This window comes from Mus caroli, chromosome 1 (assembly GCF_900094665.2).
Source record: "Mus caroli chromosome 1, CAROLI_EIJ_v1.1, whole genome shotgun sequence".
Taxonomy (NCBI): Eukaryota; Metazoa; Chordata; class Mammalia; order Rodentia; family Muridae; genus Mus; species Mus caroli.
The window spans coordinates 92,716,527-92,729,180 of record NC_034570.1 but is presented as its reverse complement, the minus strand read 5'-3'; the positions used below and the strand labels follow the sequence as shown (position 1 = coordinate 92,729,180).

Genomic DNA, 12,654 nt, shown 5'->3' with positions numbered 1-12,654 from the left:
ATATTATGAACTAACCAGTACCCCGGAGCTCTTGACTCTAGCTGCATATGTATCAATAGATGGCCTAGTCGGCCATCACTGGAAAGAGAGGCCCATTGGACTTGCAAACTTCTATGCTCCAGTACAGGGGAATGCTAGGGCCAAAAAGAGGAAGTGGGTTTGTAGGGGAGTGGAGAGGACGGTATGGGGGACTTTTGGGATAGCATTGGAAATGTAAATGAGGAAAATACCTAATAAAAATATAAAAAAATACATGAATTATATGATGGGATGTGTCATTACAAGCCAATAAACAATTAAAGAAATAATCAGAGAAGCAAACGAATAAGGCAAGCAAAGTGTTTCCCTTGAATACACCACTCCTCAGCAATTTTATATAAATGTCTGTATTTACAGTCTGATCCATTCATTTGGGTTATGTTATTTATAACCTTGTGGTCTTAATTAACAATTTGTCTGTGTACACCTCCTGTTCCTAGTTAAAAAAAAAAAAAAAAAAAAAAGACTGTGTGTCAGAGTATGAGTCATGTTTCTGTGTTTCCCTTGGCATTCATAGGACCACATCCTGCCTCCTCCAAATACTCCTTGATTGATGGAGGATTCAAGCAGCTAAAATTCCACTGCCAACTGTCACAAGCAAACCTTCTGCCTGCATTGCCCATACAGTCTCAAGGTTTCTTAGAAGCCACCATTGATCTGGAGGCCTTTGGTCTGCTTATGACAGGGTGGCATCTGGTGTTGTCATTGTTAGTGTCTGATTGAATAACTGAAGTTGAATGTGACAGTGCTAATTTTCTAGTTTGGACCTAAACATACTGTCCTAATTTCTGCATGCTAAAATGATGTTCAAGCCTGAGACCATTTCAATACCGAAGTTGCACCTCGTCACTGACAAGTTCTGTGTATAAATACCCATCCTATTCTGACATGCATAAACCTAAGTAATTCAAGATTGTCAGAAAAATATTCATATTAAAATAAGTCTCCTAATTCTCTATGGATGATCAAAATGTAAAGATATGCCCTCTCTGATAAATACAATCACCTCTGTTAAAAAAACATGTTATCTAATTTTCAAGGATCCATTTTCTCATTCTACACTTTACAATAAAGTGTTTTATTTAAGAAACATGGAATCTTAGCTCTTCCAAGTTCTAATACTTCTTGATAACACTCTCAGTGGGAACCAAACCATTAATACACCACTCGAAAATAGAGTCAATATCCAAATTTCTGTATGTACAATAAATCACACAAAAATACTGTATGTGTTTGAATGTGTAAGCATGCTTATATTGGTAAGTGACTTCTAAATCATAGAGAATATCTGAACTGTGATAAGAAATGGACTTGAAGGATCTGATCCTATCTCATCTATACAGAAAATAAGACAGAGTTATAATCAGGGTCTATGAAGATGTTACAACCTTGCTTATAGATGAGGGAATTTGTATTTATTTAAGAGATTATATTTTAGTATATCTCATCAAGTCAAATTAGCCCATCTTCAAAAGAAAATGGTTGATTTGCCAACCTTCTTAAAAATACCAAAGGGCAGGGTAGACCGTTTCTCTTTGAGGACTTATAGAGAGGATTGACTAAAGTATCTGTAAATCTAGGACATACTTTCTTTTAGTGTCAGATGACATAGGTGTCTCCAGAATGGGAATTCACTGGCTCTGCAGCCAAGCAGAGCTCTGTTCACTAATTACCTGGACAAAAAGGCATGCTCTCTAGCTCTTAACTCTGTCTTCAGAGGAGAGGGAAAATACTACAATAAAAGTTATTTTGAAAACTGGAGTTTCATACTTTCCTTTTTAAACTTCCTTTTTCATACTTTCTTTTCTTATTGCCTTAAGTTTTCTCATAAAAAAAAAAGTAAAAATCACATGAATTACCCACCATTTTGAAGGAAAGCAGAGCAGAGCAATTTTTCTTTTCGTATTACTTAATGTCTTATATGACATTCAAAATCTTGTTTATGACATGAAACAAGGATATCATTTTACTTTTATGAAATATTCTGTTTTCTTAGTACTAATATAGACTTTTACAATAATATATTCCATTCTAAGCATTTCTTTGAGGGCTACTAAAATGTGCTTAAGAATAGAATATGGTCCTGGAGAGATATTGTAATATATAAAATCCCAACAATGTGTGAGGACCTGATTTCAGATCCCCAGAGGCCTCATAAATCAGATGTGCCAGCACTGTCAGTAACCCTAACACTCTAGTAATACAATTGAAGGGAATGAGAAAATTCTTTGACGCATATGCGCTAGCTTGACTTGCATGCTGTCTGAAAAATGTCACATTGTGGGCTAAAACTCAATAGCGCTCTGACTTCCGCATATGCACAATTTTACACACATACCTGAGTGCTTCACACATGAACACACAAAGACCATATCATGAAATCACACACATAAGGATTAAAATGATAGAATCTTAGACTAGCATGGCCATTCATCCTATAACCCCAGCACTCAGAAGAATGAGGCAAGGAAATTTATAATTAAAGAGTGGCTGGTCTATATCACAAGATCTTGAGAGAAATCTTGTAAAACAAATGAAAGACAACAAACAAAGAAGAAAGGAGAGATGGAAGTAGGGAGGAAGAAAGGAGAGGGAAGGGGAGGGGAGAAAGGATGAAAGAGAAGAAGGAAGGAAAGAAGAAAGGAATAGAGGGGGAAAGAAGGAGGAAAGGGGAGGAAGAAAAGATAGGGGAGAAAGAAAGAATAGAGGAGTAGAGAGTAGAGGAGGGAAGGAGAAGGTGGAAGAGAAGAAAAAGAAATAAAAGACAATGATAAGTGCTCCAGGAAGAACAAGTGCCAAAATCTCAGGACACCAGGGCCCAGGGCCTTCACAGTGTCTGGCAGTACACAGGAGTTGGGGGAAGAAGAACAAGAATGCAAGTGCCCTTTTCCCAAATAAATCTCAACTGGGAAGCTTGTAAAATGAGGCTCCCACATTCCCATTCCACGTGAAGGGAGCAGGGGAAGGAGATGATAAGACTGATAGAAGTCTAGTTTCAAAGAGGCTGACCCCTGAGCCTGCAGCAACCAAGACCATCTGCCTTCAAAGCCTACAGCCCTGAAGTAGACCACAGTCTCTCTCTGTTCTTGTTGAAGCTCTTGCTCACTTTTCCAGGTGAGAAGTTTGACAAGAGGGCATGATCCAGGAAGTAAACAATAGTTCAGAAAAGTCTATAGTGATTGAGGGCATGTGACTGGTAATTTTAAACTCGCTTTATTTTCTAAATATAATATACTTTATCAATTGAGGATTGTATATGTGTATGTAATGCATTTGGGAAATATTCACCCCCAAGTCCTCCCTATAACTCATCCCAGATCCCTGCTCCACTTAAGTTTAATATGCACTACTAACTGTCCAAAATGCTTCAAAATGACTCTTTCTTTTGATACTTTCCTGGGACATTTTTCTTGAGGTAGAGATGGTTAAATGTCTGCCACAAAAAATAAAAACATATAAAAAAAAAGAAAAGAAATACAGAAAGCAAGAATACCATGACTCTTTTACTCATATGAGATTTACCTAAACGGACTTTCCAGTTCCAAAAAGAACTCAACTAAACTGTCTCTGGACTGTGATGCTTTGAGTCTGTTCTATGTATCTATGTTGTTTCTGAGTTTCAGATTATGGCCACAGGTATAGGTTTATTCCATAGAAAGGGCTGTGTAGTAAGGGGCAAGAAGGTTTGCCCTTCCTGAGGTAGATGCCATGTCACCTTAGTCCTTGTCATGGATAATAATCCCACCATGGAACAATATATATATATATAGTTTGTTGAATATATATATATATAGTTTGTTGAATATATATATATATATAGTTTGTTGAATATATATATATAGTTTGTTGAATATATATATATATATATATATACATATATATATATATATATATATATATATATATTCAAAAAGGGCCTGTTGATGGATCAGTGGATCCGTGGGCAATGTGCCTGCTATTAAGATATAAATACTTGAGTACAAAGTTCTAAAACACATATAAAACATAAACTTGGCAGCCTAAGCCTATAATACCAGTACTGAAAGATGGAGACAGGTGGGTCCTAGGGTTCACTGGATACTGTAGCCAACCCAGGAACTCCAGGTTAAATTAGATATTCTACATCAAAAATAAAATAAAACCATACCCCCAAAACAAACAAACAAAAAATAAAAATACAAACAAAACTAAGGTGAAGGGCAATAGATACTTAATGTCTACCCATGAAGTCCACATGTGTACACTACACATGATGCATAACATGTCATATAAAAAATTGTATGATATATATAATATATCATACAAATGTATGATATATTAATATGTATATGTTATGACTCTTAAGCAAACTCACTTAATGTAGGCCAGATGTCTGTAAAAATGAGACCAAAGCAAAAAAGTAAAAAACAAAAAAAACAAAAAACAAACAAAGAAACAAAACTAGACCCTCCTGCCATCTTGTGTAAAGTCCACCAAGCTCCAGAAAAAGCCTACTGAGAAAAACATTTTGGAACAAAAGACACAACTTCAGAGGCTAAGCAGCACATTTCTTATTATCTCATCAAAGTTAGTCCACCGAATTTTCACATCAATTAAGGACTTCTTTATATCTGTTATTTAAAGAACTGAAAGTAGAAAAAAACATCAAGTGTAAACATGGCTGTGTCCTTTCTCTGGTTGATTTCACTACCTTCTTTCATGAAGAGCAACTCTATGGTAATAAGTGTCAGCTTGATGGGATCTGAAATCCCTTCATAGGCAAAGTCCCATGCCAATCTGTGAGGGAATTCTTGGTAGGGTTAACCTTTGATTAGGTAGGAAGATCCTCACACTGTGGGTGACATCATTCCTCAGCTTAGGATCTTGAACTATATAAAAGAAAACTGTTCTAACAGTGTATCCCATGGGACCATGCAATTCTGTTTTCACCATGAAGGACATGTACCCTGAAACTGTTAGACAAAGTAAGCATTCCTCCCTACATTGTTTTTATTGGGGTATTTTATCACACTAACAGAAAAGAAACTGTGAGTCAGGGACAGTATGGTCTGGAATCACTAATCCTTAAAGCACTTTAGACAAGGAGTTGGGGAAAAATAGGCCAGAACTCTATCACATTTTGCTAGATATCCTCCAAAAGTTTCATATTGAAATCTAAATGAAAGGTCTTAGGGTGAATGACATCATGGTTCCTTTAGCTCACCATCTTAATTGTATTTTTTTTTCTTTTCTATGTGTGCAAGTCATAAGATGATCCTATCATGAAGTGTGATGATATTTGTTTTTATCCTTATAATAATGTCTAGCCTGAGCATCAGGCCATGTACAATACTGAATGAATCCAGCTTCAAATCTTTGACAGAGAAATGAGGATCTTTTCTCTCTTAGTACTCGCATCTATGAGTCTTTCAAGAAAAGAAACAAAGAAAAAAATCAAAGCAGTCTTGATATTATTACCATAATGATATTTATTAAATCCCAACATCCAGGACTATGGAACTCAGATTCCTTCTAAGGGAAAAATGTATTTTCTTTGCAAACATTTCTCTCAGTTTCAGTATAAAAGGCTCCAAATACCTTGGAACTGCAATGTCCTTGTACAGGAAACGTTGTATGTAGAAAGGTAGAAGATATACCTGTGCTATCCTTTCCCTCTAAGTCAGCAATATGAGAAACACTAAACTGGTCACAGGTAGCTTTCTGAAATCTGAACAATCAATAAACAGTGTCACACTCAGTTTTAGAAGAAACACTACATATCAAGGGGAAACTTATTGGCCCTTAAAGCTTTCTGAAGATATGGCTCATTAGATAAAAAGGCTGAGCAAGCATGAGGACCTGATAAACAATGTGCAGTGCATCAAAAGCCATTTGTGGCCACATTGGAGTCTATAACCCTAACTATATGAAAGGTGGAAACAAGAGGATCGTGGCTCTTGGTGGCTGCCACCTTATTTCCAAGAATAGTGAGAGATCATATCTTGTAGAAATAAAGCAGAATGATAAAGCAGGTGCCTCATATTCCTCTTGGACCCTTGTACTTATGTAAAGGTACATGTGACCTGGGAATATATAGACATGCACATGTACAACCCACATATACACATAAATGCACACACGCATAATTACATACACACACACACACATATATATATATATACACAAACACACACACACACACACACACACTGTGGTGGGTTGAATATGCCTGGGTCATGGAAAGTGGAAGCATAAGGAGGTATGGCCTAGTTGTAAGAAGTATATCACTTAGGGCATGGACCTGGAAACTACACCCAGTATGGAAGAGACTCTCCCACTATCAGCCAGGAAGACAATCTTCTCCTGAGTGCCTTCAGATCAAGATAGATAACTCCTAGCTCCTCTTCTAGTACCATGTCTGCCTGGATGCTTCTATACTACCTACCATGACTCTCAACCTTTAATCCAGCCACAGTTAAATGTTGTCCCTTATAAGAGTTGCCTTGGTCATGGTATCTTTTCTCAGCAATGGAAACCCTAGCTAAAAACAAACAAACACACACACACACACACACACACACACACACATAAACACATACACACACACACACACACACACACACACACACACACCACACACAGGTTACCGAAACAATTGCCAATTATTTATGTATTACATTCCTCTTATAAAGCCAGTAAGATCTTAATTATTTTAAAAATAAGTTTGTTTAGATATTTAAAGTCAGAACAGTCTACAGTGCTCATTTTGGCTTTTTTTTCCCTCTCAACATTTCCTGGTAAAAAAAATTACAGCATGTTTTTTAATCCATTTGCAAGACACATTAAGATATTTGAATTTTCTGAAATGTAAGAAAATCCTCTTGGGGAAAGTATTATAGGTTAGCCTTCTGACCCAAGAGTTACCAGTTTTGCTACTCATTTAACTTCCCACCCCTTGATCTAGAACTTGAGAGACATATCTGAAATAATTTTTTTCTCTCCCTTATAACTGGGTAACCTAGCAGGTCCTACCAGCCTATCAATGGAAAATGTGTGTTAATGGACTGGCATGTTTTTAATAATAGAAGTAGCTCCTGGGTTCTTTAGAGCAGAGGACCAACAGGACCTGTATCATAGTAAAGTAGTAAAATTGCATTTGTGACCAAAGGCCTACAAATATCTGTGCTCAAACATCTTACTAATTAGTGAGAAACAGCACTGCGACCACTCATAGTTATGTTCTCCAAATAAGGAGGATCATGGGTCATGTTTTATAACTGTTAACATGAAATATGTTATCACTCAAAGTAATTAACTCACCTCAATTTACAGGAATTTACATTTTCTAGCACTGGCCCATCCTTAATCCCTGTGGATGATTTGGTATGTTTTAGGCAGAAATTTGACCATGGTTGGCTTAAGTGAAGTAACATTTATAAACAAAGGAAAGGAGAAGAGAATGGGGAAGTGAAGCAGGAAGGAAAGGGGAGAAGAGGATGGTGAGAAGACAGTAAGCAGACAAGGAATGGGGCAAGGAGAGGAGAGGAGAAGTGAAGAGAGGAGAGGGGATGGTGATTACAGAAGAAATCAACAAAGCCTGTACCTGTGAGGCTTTCAGTTCCATGTCCTGCCATGTTCTTAATCAGGAGCCTCAGAGTCCCTCCCTCCAGACTGATCAGCAGGGTTCCTGAGCCTTCAGACAGCTCTGTGGACAGAAGCAGACCATCCTCATTCCATGTTCGAAACTGGAAACTCACTGACAGACCATCAATTTGGGGGGTGCCAGGTAGCAGCAAATAACTGCTTCTGGAGTTGACAAATGTGATGGGTATAACTTGTGGTTCTGAGCAGGAAAAGGTGACATTGCCCTGAAAAACAATAAAAAAGCAAACAAATAAAAGCCATTTTTAAAAATTTGACAATATGACAAATAGTCAGTATAAACAACCACACAATGCTGACCTTAATTTCACTATCATTCCACATCTAGCTTCTCAATCTTAAGGGGGAAAATATGTCAGCCTTGCTCAGATCAACTCATTCTATTCATTTCTTAAGATCACAATGTTATCTGTAAAAGGCTGTCTGAGATTCTATGGAGAGGGCAAGGAAAATTTACATCGTCTAGGAAACTAAAGATATAAAAATAATTACTTTAAACTCTATTCCAAACTCTAGAATAGCATTGAAAACCACACATATAGGAAAATATTATTACAAGAAGGAATGTGCTATAGAGATATTGTTCGTGCCTCTCCAAGAAGAGAGAGATTTTCCAAGGAAAAAAATACCTTCATGGAAGTGGGGCGTAGGAAGAGGAAGGAATGTGCTTCCCTTGTAACTGTCTACAAACATACATTGTAAAGCCTTGGGAAAATGAGCACAATGGAACCAGTGGGGAACAACAGAGAAAAGGAAGGAGTTAGAAGAGATGGTAAATACCAAGGACAGAAGACAGAAACAGAACAGCACTAAAGTGATGTTGGCTACATTTTAAATTTAGTAAGAATATGGGCAATAAGTAGTACAGGACAAAGCTGAACCTGTAGGAATATTAAAAATATCTTATATTAGATGGGGCATGTAGCTCAGGTGGTTGAGGATTCACCTAACATATACAAAGCCACTAATAATGGGGGGAGGGTATAGAGGGCTTTGGGGATAATATTTGAAATGTAAATGAAGAAAATATTTGATAAAAATGCCTTAAAAATAAATAAATACATCTTTAGGAGCACATGAACTAGGCATGGTGTTGCACACCTGTGATTTAGATCTCAGGAGGTAGATGCAAAGGGATCAGTAGTTTAGGGTCACCCTTGGCTAATTATTGACTGTGAGACCAGCTTGGGCTGCAAGAGACAACAACAAAAAGAACCAGTTTGACTAAAATAAAGAAAGGTGTGATCAGATTATTATTTGCATAAGTCAGTAAGAAATAGACCCCTAGCTGGGCGTGGTGGCACACACCTTTAGTCACAGCACTTGGGAGGCAGAGGCAGGCAGATTTCTGAGTTCAAGGCCAGCCTGGTCTACAGAGTGAGTTCCAGGACAGCCAGGGCTATACAAAGAAACCCTTTCTCGAAAAACAAACAAACAAACAAACAAACAAACAAACAAACAAACAAAAGAACTAGAGCCCTGGATAGATAGATAGATAGATAGATAGATAGATAGATAGATAGATAGATAGATAGATAGATAGATAGATAGATAGATAGATATAGACATAGACATAGACATAGACATAGACATAGACATAGACATAGACATAGACATAGATAGATATAGATATAGATATATACACATACACATACACATACACATACACACACAAACACACACACACACACACACACACACACACACACACATATATATATATATATATATATATATATATATATATATATATATGACCCACAAAATAAGTTTTCCATAAGGATATTGACCTTTTCTATAGAGGAGTATAGAAGAACACCTGGACTATTGTTTGAAGGGTACAGAAGGATTCTTTTGTAGGATTTTATATAACAAACTCTACATCCAAATATGGCATGTCTTCATTTAAACTACCTAGCTACATTAGTCTCTAAAACTAATCTCCAAAATGAGTGTCAAAAATCACTTACCCCACAGATGCATCCTTCCATAATCATTGAACAACAGTTGTGCCTGACAGGCTCAATTTCTCTAGCCCTGGTTCCCATGCCAACATCACTGGTAGAAACAAGGGAGGCTTCCTCAGGGAAGCAGGATATGCCATGCAGCTGTTTGCAACCAGTTTCCACTAGTGTTCAAGTGTCTGGGCAAGATACTTAGTGCAGATCAGGAAACCAAAAGTCTAATCCACAGCACCACTTTTCAGAAGAGACATCCAAAGGATTGGATTCTGTGAATAACTACTTGCTATTCCAGAATACTGACCTGGGTGCACATTCTCAGAAACCAAAGAAAACTGCTTGTGTGGCAGTGTGCAGCTGCAATCCCAGAACAAGCAGCTAGATACCCATGTGTTCTGTATGTTTGCTGACCAGGCAGTCAGTTTAAATAAATTGATAAATTCAAGGTTCCAGGAGAGACCTGGTCTGAAAATTTAATGTGAACAGCAACAGAAGCAGAAAGTTCATAGTGAGTGATGGCTTCCACATGCACAGGCACAGAAACATATACCTCCAAACTCCTACATAGCATAGAAATAAAACATTTCCAGGTCTCAACTACATTTGTTTATGCTTGTTGTATGTTCATGTAAACAAATAACCAGACCAAAGTGAATTTGTAACAATACAAATTTTGTAATCATCCACTATTCACTCAGCAATTAGGCTACCTAAGCATGAGTAGTTGATTCTGATTATATAGGTGTTTTCATATTATTAGAAATGATTCCCACAGTTAATGGTTATCAGAGATATTCATCAAAAAGTAGTAGGTACCATGGTAGACAAAAGGCCAAATATATGTGACGCCTATATTCTGCACAAGGCCACTTTTTTTGACACTACTTAAAGGACACACAAAGCTTATCTTAATGTAAGTCAGAATTGAGATCCATGTGCATGCTGCTTGAACTCCAAAGCCTATCTCCAGGAGGTCTGGCCTAACCATCGACAGAGTTGAGACCACTTCCACCAATACCCTTGCCAGCTGGGACCCCCACCAGGCCCAGAAGAAATGGAATGTATCCCACTCTGTCTGAGCTTCATTTGCCTTCTAGTCTGTACATTCACCTGCGCCCATGGGAAATCACCATGTGTGTGCCACCACCCCACCCAACAGCCAGCCTGTCTCCCAGGAGGTCTGCTCTAACTGGGGACACAGGAGGCCTGCTCTAATCAGGGACACTGGAGGCCTACCCTAACAAGAGACAGCACAATATCCCTCTCAGGAAGCCTCCTCTAATCAAGGTTACATAACTCTACACATCTCTGAGGAGGACTACTCTAAAATGAGACACCCAGGACACTAAACACCGGAAATGATCACATTGTGAAAGGCAAGCTGAAGAATATAAGAAACAGAAGTCGATGTAATTTGGCACCACCAGAATCCAGTTCTAAAACCTCAAGCCCTCACTCAATACCCTAACACAGATGAAGAGCAAGGCTCTGATCTAAAATCCCATCTCACTAAATTAATAGATGCTCTTAAGGCAGATATAAATAATTCTCTTAAAGAAATACAGGAAAACAGATAGAAGCTCATAAAGAGAAAACAAATAAATGTCTTACAGAAATACAGGAAAATACAATTTAAAAGGAGAAGGAATTGAACAGAATGATCCAAGACCTAAAAATGAAAATAGAAACAATAAAGAAATCATAAACTGAGGCAAACCTGGATATGGAAAAGCTAGGAAAGAGTAGAAAGAATGTCAGGCATAGAAGATACCAGTCTTAGGGTTTCTATTCCTGCACAAACATCATGACCAAGAAGCAAGTTGTGGAGGAAAGGGTTTATTCACCTTATATTTTCACATTGCTGTTCATCACCAAAGTAACTTAGGAGTGGAACTCAAGCAGGTCAGGAAGCAGGAGCAGAGGCAGAGGCCATAGAGGGATGTTACTTTCAGGCTTGCTTCCCCTGGCTTGCTCAGCTTGCTTTCTAATAGAACCCAGGACTACCAGCCTAGGTATGTCATCACCCATAATAAGCAAGGCCCTCCCCCCTTGAACACTAATTGAGAAAATGCCTTATATCAGGATCTCATGGAGGCATTTCCTCAACTGAAGCCCCTTTCTCTCTAATAACTCCAGCTTGTTTCAAGTTGGAACACACACACACACACACACAAAAAAAAAAAAAAACAGTAAAATGGATCTCACACAAATACATCATTATTAAGCCACAACCCTTTATTCCCTATTCATCCTGGAGATCTAAATAACTTTAAAAGTCCCACATTGTTACAAATTCTTACATATTAAAATTGCAATCCCTTTAAAATATCCAATCTTTTTTAAAATCCAAATTATTTTTACAATTAAAAGTCTCTTAACTGTGAGCTCTACAAAATACTTTCTTCTTTCAAGAGGGAATAATCAAAAGGAAAATTAAACTCTAACTGTCCATTATCTGGGATTCACTCATGATTTTCTCGGCTCCTCCACGGGCTTGGTTAACTTTTCCAGTTCTGCCATTAGTAGCACACACCTTGTCTTCTATGTTTCATCTGCCTGTACTTCACTGCTGCTGCTGTTCTTGGTGGTCATCTCGTGGTACTGGCAACCCCAAAACACTGCTGACTTCCACTGCTACAAGGCTTCAGCATTAGCCTTCATAGCCTCTCTTCAAGGTACAAATCCTCAACTCCTTTGCATGACCCTTCAGTCCTGGGCCACCAATTGCAACTGAGGCTGTATTTTCACCAATGGCTTTCCTTGGCCTCTGACATTGCCGAACCTCAGCTGTTCCTCACGAGCCCTTCATGCCTACAAAACCATTACCACCTGACCCTTACACATTACCAAGTCCAGCTGCAACACAAGGTACAACTTTGGCTCTGTCGGGAACACATCTTCCTTGTGCTCTCAGAAATACTTCCAAGAAAAAAATCTCACCTTAATGATCTCTCTCTCTCTCTCTCTCTCTCTCTCTCTCTCTCTCTCTCTCTCTCTCTCTCTCTCTCTCTCT

The 12,654-nt window shown here is 38.1% G+C and overlaps 1 protein-coding gene across 3 annotated transcripts in view; it reads right to left on the bottom strand.

Annotated features, from left to right (window-relative positions):
* Positions 1-12,654, bottom strand: part of LOC110291812 (contactin-associated protein like 5-2) — a 684,470-nt gene that overhangs the window by 319,596 nt on the left and 352,220 nt on the right. For all 3 annotated transcript variants that reach the window (XM_029482787.1, XM_029482783.1, XM_029482788.1), the window contains exon 8: positions 7,622-7,886. In XM_029482787.1, coding sequence (XP_029338647.1) covers positions 7,622-7,886 — 265 coding nt within the window. The remainder of the gene's footprint in view (positions 1-7,621; positions 7,887-12,654) is intronic.